The following is an 11,745-nucleotide window of genomic DNA, read 5'->3' on the forward strand; positions in this document are numbered from 1 at the left end:
AAATGAAACGTTCAACAACACAACGGCAGAGGACCAGGATGAAGATAAAACGTCTCGCATTTATAACTTGTTTCCGTCCCTCAGAACCGTATTATTTCCTTTTATAGTCAGAGGTTTTCACGTAAATCTGACGTCAGGAATGTTTTGATCAGTATTGATTATGACTGCAAGGGGAAAATGAGTTGTCCAGGAAGTGTTGTCCTGTAAATGATTGGAGAATGTCGGTGGGTGTTGCAATGTTTTCCTTATCGCCATTGGACTTCCTCTCCGCCGCTCAAAGCTGCTGCTGCTCCTGCGTCTCCAGACACTTCCTGCACCGAGCTACAGCATTCAGTGACTATCTGTCGTCGTGAGGGGGAGACAAGATGAGGTAATTTTGGCTGTTTTCCCTTTGATATGTTACATTATTATTGTTCTTTCTAAGCCGAAGGTAGCACAAATATAAGTGTTTAAAAGTTAGGAATGTCCGGCTCCATGGAGTGAGTTTAAACCGACAGTTAGCTTAACGTTGTTACCTGCGTTAACTTGGCTACCTCCTCATCAATCAACATATCGGACTTGAACTATCAAATGGGGGCTTTTCCGTACACCCATGGGGATGACTGGTAATTTTCAAGGGAATAAAGCTGAAATGGTGTCTTAAGTTAGCTTTAACTTAGGCTAAAAGCTGCTAACTGACACCGCTGTGTTGCGCTTGGCAGTTAGCAGTTTACAGTAGCTACTGTAGTCACAACATTAGCAAGCCGTGGCTATCCCTTTGATTTAACGTCAGGATTTGTAAATTTTTACGCCGTTTTGCCCATTTGTGGTTATTTCAAAGGCTGTCACTGTTATGGAAGTGGCTATTGGGTGTAGTTTTGCTGTAACTGTTGAACTACAGCCAGAGTTCAGTTGTTCAGCATGCTAACAGCTAACATTGGGTGGATGTAATCGGTAAAGTTTAACGGTTTGCTTTTTTTACTTTTTCATCTAATCAAACTTTATTTATAAAGCACTTTTCATTCACAAAAGTCACTCAAAGTGCTTTACTGAATCTCCCCCTTCCCAGGTAATAACCAGACTAGCATTGCTTTGTGATGACAAAGAACCCATACCAAAACCGGAATAAAACAAATAATAAAATCTAACTGTGTGCTCTCTTTCTGCTCCTGGTTAAAATGTGTGCAGCTGAGTGTTGCAGTAGTTGTAGTGATCTATTAGACATGCTCTTAACGTCGCTGTTAAGTCAGTGTTTAAGTACACTGAGTATACTCTTGAGTTCAAAGTAAAAAGCTAACTTGAAATTTGCCCAAAATACCCAGATGTCACTCAACAACAGCCTCATTGTGTGGGGGACAAAATTAGCCTGCTGATATTATTTCTGGGTGTCCCGCCCTGCATTTCAAGGACATAAGGTGCAACAATGGGCATCAGTGAGGTGCTTTTGTGTGAGTTTTATCAAGACAGGACATCAGCCAAGTATTGATTCTGTCTGCACCTCTGCTTGCATAATGTTTTCGGACTGTTATAACATTTGAAAGAACGATGTAACCAGTTTATTAATGTAGGGTTCACCATCTGTGATAGTCCAGTAATTGTACTTTGACGCTCTTCAGTCTAATTAACTGGACCCTGCTGACTTGGAGCTTTGACATTACTGCCATCTATATACCTGTACATAACACTCATGATAATAATGAACTACTCAATAATAATTCTACCATAATACTTTTCAGAAACTATGTAACTTAAGTGAGTCACAGAATACAGAAGTGCAGTTTGTAGTGAACTTTATTAGTTGTTTGGGAACAATTTGAGATTGTTGCTTGCTGATGCAAAATCTCTAAAACCCATGTAGGTCAGCAAATTGCTAAATCTAAATCTTAGATTCAATTGTGAAAGAGTCGAGACACCGTTTCCCCAAATCCTGTTGCACAAAAGCCCTTTTATTTTAAGAAATAAAATAGCAACCAGACGTGGTCAGTCTCATTGTACTTTTCATGCTAAATAATGTGGTGTCTCAGCAAGGCTGTTGAGGATGTGTGACTGTTAGTCATTGTATTCTCAGACCCTTTTGGGGTCAAGGGGCATGATGGGCCTTGTATTGCTTCATCCTGTAACCTGTAATCTCCTTCTCTTATCATGTACTTGTTCTACTAAATTTCTGAAATATTCACCTTTGTACAGTAGAATCCCATTGAATTACAGACATTAAATGTATTACGTTTTGTTCTAGTTTAATATCAAAATCTTACCATCTGATCTTAAATATGTGTAGGTGAGACACCCATACTTTAAAGTTCTGCTATTGTTTGTCCACTTCTACAATTGACCTATGTCTTTTTCTCCTCCTCTGTGTAATACAGGAACAAAGATTTTTGGGAGGGAACGTGAGGAATGACTCAAGGACATTAACATGACATAAATTAAGGACACACCTGAAGCTGTCTCCTTGTTTGTCTTTTGTTTTGTCTCTGTTTTTTTGTGTTTGTTTTCGTTGTTTAGTCTCCATTTGTCTTATCTGGTGACTCTGTTCTCGTGGAGAACAGATAATGAAGGTGCATTTGTTTGGATGAAACTTAAATGTATCACACTACTACTGTCTTGGGGACTGGCCTATTTACTCCTCTTGTCTGCCTCCCATATCTCTGAGATTAAAGACAGCAATAGAGGTATCAAAGGTCTTGAAAAAGCCAGCACTTATCATATCTTTGTGGCATTAATTACACGTGGGCCAGTAATTATCATGCAACATCCTCTACACAGAATTATTTACTTGTGCAGTAATTTCATTTTGTAGCCTCCTTGTTCAAACAAGGTGTGTTTGTTTGTCTTATTCATACTTAGTGAATCACTTTTTCAATGCAACCAAGAGTTTTAGTTTTATCCATTTGTGTAATTATTTGAAGATTTATTTGTAAAGTCAAGGAGCTGCTCAGTTGCCTTATATTGTTATCGCATTGGCGGCTTCAAGTTGTGATGTAAACTTTTTTTTTTACTTATGCAATCTTTGTGATGAACACTTCTGTGTAAATGACTGATCTTGTAGTGGAAAATATAATTTTGTAAGTTCTGTGTTCTCTAAATATGTTTGAGATTTGCTCCCTCGTTTTCCACTGGCAGTAAATTGTGTAGGCTGACGGCTCTTCAGATCAAACTGTGGGACGAAGACATGAGAGCTTTTTAACTGTGACACAAAGACTGATCTTAAGCTGTTCCCATCTTCACTGGATACATACTCTGAACAGAAGATCCTTTAAACTGGAAATATTTTTTTCTTTTGAAATGAAGACATACTTCTGAAATGGACCGACAGACCAGAAACTAAGAGACTCTTGAATCCCAACATTGAAAAGGAAGAATGATTTTGAGGAGATTTCAGGGATAAATTTCTCAGACTGACAACTCTTCAAGCATCTAACTGTAGAAAATCCAGCCCTTAAGCTCACATTTTGTCCGCTTTAGCAGTGAGGATGCGATCTCCAGAACCGTCTTCACCTTCCACGGCAGAAGCCCTGCTTCACAGCCAGTTTGCTAGCTGGGGTTCAGGCAGCAACAGCAACAACAACAGCTGCCCCAACAGCCCTGGTGGTCCGGGCGGACTGTCCCCCGCTGCCTCCCCTACTCCGTCTCCGGCCTCCAACTATGCCTTGACCCTAACCCACACCCACATACATATCCAGCGGCTGTCACCACGGCCAGGGAAGGAGGCCCGTCTCCTGCTGCCTTTATCAGAGCTGGTGGGGTGCAGCTGCCCCCGGGCCCCTGCGCCGCCCCTCCTCGTGCTGTACTGGTACCCACCAGGAAAACGGCGGAAAGGGGTTTCTCGACGCAGGCAGGTGAGGGCCTACCTGGCAGAAAGCAGGTCTGAGGCTGAGAGGTGGTCGGCTGCTGTGCAGTGTTTACTCCGAGACGTGACCGTCACTGCTGACACCGGTGAGTGTGCCTCTCACTAGTTTTAACTGTTAATGTTTTAAAGGTTAGGAAAATGCTCGAATTTAAGTTAATCCTTGAAAACGTCTTTATTTTCAAAATGATCGGGTGCTTCATCTACACAATCACTGAAATGAAACAATTGTGTTGTCATATGTGTTTGTTGTCCCCTGGTGCCTCACAAGACAAGGAGCAGACCAAAACATACAATTAAAAAAACTCAAATGAACTTCTGTTCAAATAAATAAGTGACAATCTATTGATTTAGATTTGTATCGGTGACAATAGACATTGGGTATAAAGTCAGTATGTAAACTTAATGTTGTATGCAACTGCATTGATGCTAACCATTTAGATATGATTAGAGTCAGTCTGCAAAGTTTGAGTTTAAATACATTGAAAGAGCTTGAGAAGTTCTTTAGTTGTCTCCTAAAAAGGTACAAACCCTGTGTTACAGGACCATACTGGTGGTGATTAATAGCACAATAACGTCAATTGTATGTATGTGTTCTTGCTGCAGTTTTGAAAGCTATATATTTGAGTTCATGGTTAGTTAACTGTACTTGATAGAGTGATGGCTGGCCATAATGTGTGTCTCTTTGAAAGAGTGTTGAAGTCATTGTGTTTACTAAATGGAAACACAATGTTGCCTCATGCCACCATGATTTATGCCTCCTTTGTAAATGCATGCTAAATATAGCTTATTGTCACAATGACCCAAGACTACTGAGTAGACGACACAAATGGTACCAAGAGAAGTTCAGCATTTTAGGGGTTATGTAGCAAAACACTAAGAGAGATTAACACTAATGCAGGGTAAGAGGCTGTGAGATTTATTATTTAGTTTGGATTTCCATTGTTTGTTTGTTTCAGCCACATCTCACATTTATGTAATATCACTTTGTTTGTGTACCCTTATCTGTCCTGCACACACGGCTGGTATCATTCAGTGTCAAATGAGAGACAAAGAGGGTGGGGCTGCTGCAGCATGCCACCGCTTCCCAAGCCCTGTATCCCCCAGCCTTAATAATCTAACAGATAGCAAGGCACCGCTCAGTGTTTACTTTAATGTGTGTGTTTTTATCTTTTTTCCAACCGTAGGCGTCACGTTTCCCATCACTTCCTGTCTCCTTCCTCTATTTTAGACGTAATCTTTAACCCTAATTCTCCTTCATCTCCATCACTTGTTTTGTATGTACCTATCACAACACTGTCTCTTGCTTGTTGTCTGCTCCTGCCCCATTTCCTACTCCGTTGCAGTTCACCCCATTCTTCCCAGTGTTGCCAGCCTTCTGTTACACCACTAGTTTCTGTTCCTCATAGCCTGCCTTATGTCTGTGAGTTTTTATGCGTATGGACATTATAGCTGTGGTTAGCTCGGGTGATATGTTCTGTGTTGTTTGTTGGGTCATCCAGGATTATCTGAGTGCAGTCATGTCATCTCTTTCCCCGCTGGCATCCGTCCGCACCATACTAAATCGTTGATAGATTTTCAGAGATAGCTAGAGAAGATGAGCTTTACACCTGGGCTGATAAAAGAGTAATGAAGCATTAGGAAAAGCGCTATACAAATCCCATGTTGTTTTATTATTATTATTATATAAGCATGTAAGTGAATTTAAATGATTAACAGACGCGCTCTCAAGTGACCCATTATGCAGTGTGAGGTCAAATGAAGCTAAATGGTTGAATGCACTCAGGATCCAGGGTTGGGCAACCGTTTGTGATGACAGCTCCCTGTTAGCTTGTTTCTAAAATGCAGATAACCTTTAGTTCCCTTCTTTATTCTGGAAAAAAACCGGTGTGAGTTTTGACTAATTCATGCTCTCTTTCATACAGAATTTTCAAGAAGTCTGCTACCTCGTCCCAGGCGACTACTGTTATTGGTCAATCCCTTCAGTGGGAGAGGCCAGGCCATGCAGTGGTGTCAGACACACATCCTGCCAATGATCAGAGAGGCCAACATCAGCTACAACCTCATACAGACAGGTAATATGCCAATGCTTTTACATACACGTCGCAGAATAACATTATTGATCGCCAGGTGGAAATTAGGTTACGTTATAGTTGCTTCATTTCTAGAATATAATTAAGAACTACCTTTTTAAAGAGAATATACTACAATATATAAGAATAATATTGCTGAAAATGGGATCTGTGATTATATCAGCATTATAAGTATGGACATATGTATAAAACATTGATTTTTAACCAGGTTTAACTTAATATATATCTGTCTCAGAGCGTCAGAACCATGCCAGAGAGCTTATCAGAGAGATATCGCTCCCAGAGTGGGATGGCATCATCATCATCTCTGGAGACGGCCTGCTGCATGAGGTGTGTAATGCTTTTTGTTATGGGGGGTTAAATATGATTGAATACTGGGGTATTTACAAGAAGCAAATATATAACTGTGTGATTCAGACCACATGTATGTATCTTAAACTGGGTCCACTGATATGATTTTCTGAAATCTCTGTGTTGTGTTCTTGCAGGTAATCAATGGGCTGATGGAGCGTCCTGACTGGGAACAAGCAATAAAAACACCTGTCGGCATTCTCCCCTGCGGCTCTGGGAATGCCCTGGCTGGCTCCATCAACCACCACGCAGGGTGAGCATGTTCAAAACTCACATGTTGTTTTGTCTTATCTTTAAACTCAAGAGGACAATGTTGTCTTTGTCATGACTTCGTTATCCAGCCCTAGATATCTCTGAATAACAGAATATAGGACTTTGTATTGCCTGTTTGTCTGTACAGTTCTCTCCTGAGCTTACTGAACTGGGTGTTTTTCTTCTTCTTTGAATCTCCCTCAGGTATGACATGTGCCTTCGGGAGCCCCTCCTTTTGAACTGCTGCTTTTTGCTCTGTCGAGGCGGAGTCCGACCCATGGACGTGATCTCCGTGACGACAAGCCCTCCTCCCTCTGTCAACAGTCGTCCTGCAGCACCCAGGAGACTGTTCTCTTTCCTTTCTGTGGCCTGGGGCTTTGTGTCTGATGTGGACATTGAGAGTGAGAGGTGGGTGTGACTGATTCAACTGTAAGGACTTCAGCTGTTGGCTTTCTTAATCCTGAAATTTGACTTTTGTGATAACACCTTTTGTCCAAAAGAAAGATGTACTTATTTCAACATTATCTTTGCTGGTTTGGTAACACAACAGCCCTTGGGCTAAACAAATGTACACAAATATCATCACATACTGTAGATGCTAGATCAAGCACAACACTCTCCCTCTACCTACTCCTCACCCCCTTTTTCACCCAACCAATAATTTCTTCGGAGTATGTCCCTATTTAAAGAAAAAGGGATAAAAATAGTGCATGATATTAAAAGAAAAACATCAAACAAGTCAGTTGCAGAGAAGGCATAAAAGAAACCATTGTGTGATTTAGTTGAAAGATTGGGATGAAAAAAACTATTGAAAAAAAAAGTGAAAACTATAAATGTGAGTCATATTGTTAGATTTAATCCTTATTGAAATATAAAAGAAGAACATCTTCAATGTCTCGAGACATGTCTTTTTAAACTTTCCAGGCTTTCCTTTTAATTTGGTGCACACGGTGCTAATGCTGTCCATCTAGCAGAAGTAGTTGGTTACACATGTAAGATTTATTTGACACATGTTCTTGTTCCAGATATCGTGGCCTGGGCTCGGCTCGCTTCACCCTGGGCACCCTGGTGCGCATTGCGTCTCTTCGATCCTACAAGGGTCGTCTCTCCTACCTGCCTCCCTCTATCAACCCCGTCTCACCCGACACCACACCTCCTCCCCCAAGGAGACCCCTCTCCCGCAGTATCACAGAAGGCCTGGATGAATTCTGTCGAACGCCCATCCATCGCACCTGCTCCGACATGGGCATCAGCGAACAGAGGAGCCTACGGAGGGACGAGGTAGAGAGGGAGAAGGAGGAGAGGCAGAAAGAGAGGGAGAGAAGAAGGGAGAGGGCTAGGGGAGGGGGATCTGGCGTGGTGAGGGCAAGCAGCCTGGCAGAGGACAGAGAGAGAGAGAGAGAGGGGGAGATGGAGGCAGAAGAAGGGAGGTCAGGGACATGTTCCGAGAGTTCAGAATCAATTGAAAGGGAAGACTGCAATATGGGAAGGGGGGAGAGGTTGGAGGGGATCAAGGACGAAAGGGAAGACGAGGGGAGGGTAGAGCAAGACTCCAGCGAGATGGAGGTGGAGGAGAGGGGGAAGGATGGGGAAGGCAGTGGTGGTTCTGCAGAGGGGGAGAGAGTGGGCTGTGGGGTGGACATGGGGCGAGTGGCAGACGGAGAGCCAGAGGGTTGTCTCCCTTACCCAGAGGGTCTTCAGGATGCCAGGAAGGCCCTGAGGAAGAACTCAGCCCCTTCCAGCCAGATCGCCCACGCCCTGTTCAACCAGCCGCTCAGCCAGGAGGCGGACGCAGACTCCGGCTCGTCCTTCGGGGTGGAGGACGTGGACCTGAACGGATCCTACTACCAGAAAGAGCCCTTCCAACTGGACGTTGGTCGAGAGCGATCTCTCACCATCTCGTCCTCTCCCTTCCGTCACTCTCCCTTCTCTTACAAGCCCAAGACCCTGGACCAAAACCAGAACGCCTCCCGGCCGAGGCCCCTCTCTCTCCTCCAGCACTCCCACTCAAACTCTCTCCCCCCGAAACTTCCCTCCCTCTCCCTGTCTCTTTCTCCTACACCCCCATCTTCCCCTTCATGTGCCTCCCCCCACTCTTCATCCTACCTCGTCCCCCGTCCTAACACACCAAACTCCACCTCGCCCTCCCCCTCGCTACGCACACCCTCCTCAACTTTTAACTTTGACATTGCCGAGCCAGCAGGACCTCAGAAGAACCGTCCTTTATTCTCACTGCCTTTAAATGCCCCCAGAGATGAGTTGTTACCCCCCCTCGATCAACCCCTTCCCACCAGAGACTGGGTCACTATTGACGGGGACTTTGTCCTGGTCCTGGCCCTTTATCAGTCCCACCTCGGGGCTGATCTTCATGCTGCACCCCAGGCCAAGTTTGACGATGGGCTGATCCACCTGACCTTTGTGCGGGCGGGGATCTCCAGAGCCACTCTCTTGAGACTGTTCTTCGCCATGGAAAGAGGAACCCATCACTCTGTGAGCTCGCCCTATGTGAGCCACATCACCTGCAATGCCTTCAGGCTGCAGCCTCTGTCCACACGAGGGACCCTCACTGTGGACGGAGAACTGGTGCCCTATGGGCCTCTTCAAGCGCAGGTTAGCAACACTTACTGACTGTAGTTTATGGGATATGAATCTGCCCAAAAAGCATTTATTAGTGTCTGGGAAAGAGCGAGAAACAGTCAAAATCCCTAAAACGATTGTATCTCAAAACTATGTTTTTAACTTAATCACACACATTTAAACTACTACCTTCTTTTGATAACTAACTAATGATTTGTGTATCACTTCCATTCACTGGAAACCTCTGCTTTAGATCCACCCATACATCATTTGCATGTAACTGTAATATTCCTTATAGGACTTTGCCAGTGATAGTGGTCAGTAAATCAATAACTCTATTTAATTTGTAATTTGTTTTTAGCTATGATGATTAACACCAGGCAGAATTTAGCAAATCAGTTTTATTTAAGCTTTTAATCATAATTTCCTTAATTATTCAAACAATTACTTTTCTCCTAATTTCTTGGGAGATTTGTTGTTGTTTTGCAGATGTACTTTATGCTTTTATTAATGCTGTCAATTTATGTTAATTTGTTCAAGTGAAACGTGTCATTAGTTATAATGTACCTTTTGTATATTTCACAGGTTCATCCCGCCTTGGCTCGTCTCATCGTTGGTGACTCTGGAGTAAAGATGACCAGATTCTAATCAGGGATTGGTTAAGCAGATTGATGGACACAACACTCTACTGAATTATGTAATCTCTGTTTGTCATCTATACTCTGAAAGAGGGCAAGCATCTGAGAGACTTAAAATAGCATGGATTGCAGAAACTGCTTTCCTGGGGTTTAATGAAGGGATAACCCACCGAGCCACGCATCAATGGAGCATGACTGCAGGGATTAATAGCACATTTGAAAATGCGCCTCATTGCACAGCTGTTGGATTACGCTCAGCGTGGAAACTGCACAGCCTGGGATAGTAAGAGGGAAGAACAATCGAATGTTTTGGGTGTTTTGAGTGCAGATAGTGCATGTGTTGGATGTATACGTAGTGGTATGCATGCAGAGAAGCACTACCTGAATTTTGCCTTTTAATGAGGTAGAAAGATCAAATTAAGAGAAATGTGTTCTTTAACATGCTACAACAAATACACTGAGATTCACTTGGGCCAACATCCCAATAAAATTGTCCCCAACCTTCTTATCTTTCCGACTAAATGTCAAAGTATAAATCTTCCGTCCATGAAAGGAATGCCTTATCTGACACTGGACAGTACAGTTTTACCTTTGCCCTTATTGCTCTGTGTTATAAAAGAAACACAAATATTCTTAATGTCTGTCCACCTAGCATAGTGTCCGTCCACTACATCAAAGCCAAGCTACGCTTATATACTCAGACATACTGGTAGACCCACCAAACTGCTGTTCTCTTTGAGCACACTACACCAACTGCTTTAAGCATCAGTGGAGAAAATGTGGAGAAATGTACACTTTAATGCTGTCAATGCAAGTGACTCAATGTAGAGCAGTGCCATCAAGCTTTTCAGGGTTAGTTCATTAGTATGAGCAGAGGAGCCGTTGAGCGGCGACCATTACTGACATTTGAAAAATAATCTGTCTGTTTTTTTTTTCCCCAGTGGATGCACGATTATGATGTTAATGTTATCACAATTTACAACATATTGAACCGTAGCAAGCTTCAGTGGTTTTAGACTGCATTTTAAAGAAAGGTTTCAGAATCACACTGATCTCTCGCATATATCACTATCTCTGAGTAATTGGAAGTTTAGAGGACATTACTTGTCTCTGTTAAATAGCAAGTAGTGCATTTAATTTGCACAATAACTGGAGTTGAAGGAGCACAGAAAATCACAACACTATAATGCTTTGTAATGTTTAGATACATCTTCAGAGTTTCGCAGAATTTGACACAATGCTTTGTTCTAGAAAATGGATGCACTTGTATTAGCCGAGTCAAGATACTATAATAAATTGTTCGCATTGCAGTCCTAGCCTGATATATTTATTGTCTCGATTTGAACAGTTTTTGAACGGTAGGACATACTCATTACAGAATCATCATTCATTTAAAAGTCCTTTCGTAGAGACAAACAAGGACCCGACACTAAAATCCAGCAGATTTATGATCAAGAGATACATTAAAATGGACACAAAACAACTTTCCCTTGAAGAATCACCCGGCAGCAGAACTAATCCGTTGAATGATGGATTTGGTTTTGAATGGAACGTATCTTGAGAACATGTTTCAGATGGTTATTGGCTCCTCGGTGAAACCAAACCGCAGATACTGGAGCCCATAATAGGAATTGTCGTTTTTTATAAATTATTTTTCTTAAATGCAATATTAAACCCTGCTGATATTCTTGATCAGGAAAAAGGATTAATAAAACCATGTGCACTGCAGTGTATCAATCAGTACAATGTGCCGCCTGCTTGGGTCATCGTCTACATACTGTCTGTCCTGGTCATGCCTGGACAAATTAATGCCTTTGTAAAATAAATCTGTAAATGCTGGCTGCTGATCATGAACTGTTTGAACCTGACTGCTGAAAATGGAGTAAAACTCTTTGCTCACCAGGCATTTATTTTTCTTCTTCTTTTATTATTATTTTTCTTCAGAATGCACAATTCAACTTGACTACCACAACTACTCTGCCCTCACACAGCTTCATCGTGTAAATAC

General features: G+C 42.4%; 1 protein-coding gene across 1 annotated transcript; it reads left to right on the plus strand.

Moving 5' to 3' along the window:
• The first annotated feature begins 20 nt into the window (after positions 1 to 20).
• sphk2 (sphingosine kinase 2) lies at positions 21 to 11,641 on the plus strand. The gene is made up of 8 exons (XM_034102330.2): positions 21 to 370; positions 2,346 to 3,915; positions 5,752 to 5,901; positions 6,155 to 6,249; positions 6,408 to 6,523; positions 6,727 to 6,930; positions 7,548 to 9,132; positions 9,685 to 11,641. Exons 2-8 carry the CDS (start codon positions 3,453 to 3,455, stop codon positions 9,745 to 9,747), a joined length of 2,676 nt encoding a protein of 891 aa, XP_033958221.1. The 5' UTR covers positions 21 to 370; positions 2,346 to 3,452; the 3' UTR covers positions 9,748 to 11,641.
• Positions 11,642 to 11,745: the final 104 nt, after the last annotated feature.

This window comes from Pseudochaenichthys georgianus, chromosome 16 (assembly GCF_902827115.2).
Source record: "Pseudochaenichthys georgianus chromosome 16, fPseGeo1.2, whole genome shotgun sequence".
Taxonomy (NCBI): domain Eukaryota; kingdom Metazoa; phylum Chordata; class Actinopteri; order Perciformes; family Channichthyidae; genus Pseudochaenichthys; species Pseudochaenichthys georgianus.

What these genes read in the sequence shown, in the direction of transcription:
- sphk2 (XM_034102330.2), top strand. Translation starts at nt 3,453, where the DNA reads ATGCGATCTCCAGAACCGTCTTCACCTTCCACGGCAGAAGCCCTGCTT. An exon ending in CTACAACCTCATACAGACAG is followed by an intron (nt 5,902 to 6,154) that starts GTAATATGCCAA and finishes TATCTGTCTCAG; the next exon opens with AGCGTCAGAACCATGCCAGA. An exon ending in GAGACGGCCTGCTGCATGAG is followed by an intron (nt 6,250 to 6,407) that starts GTGTGTAATGCT and finishes GTGTTCTTGCAG; the next exon opens with GTAATCAATGGGCTGATGGA.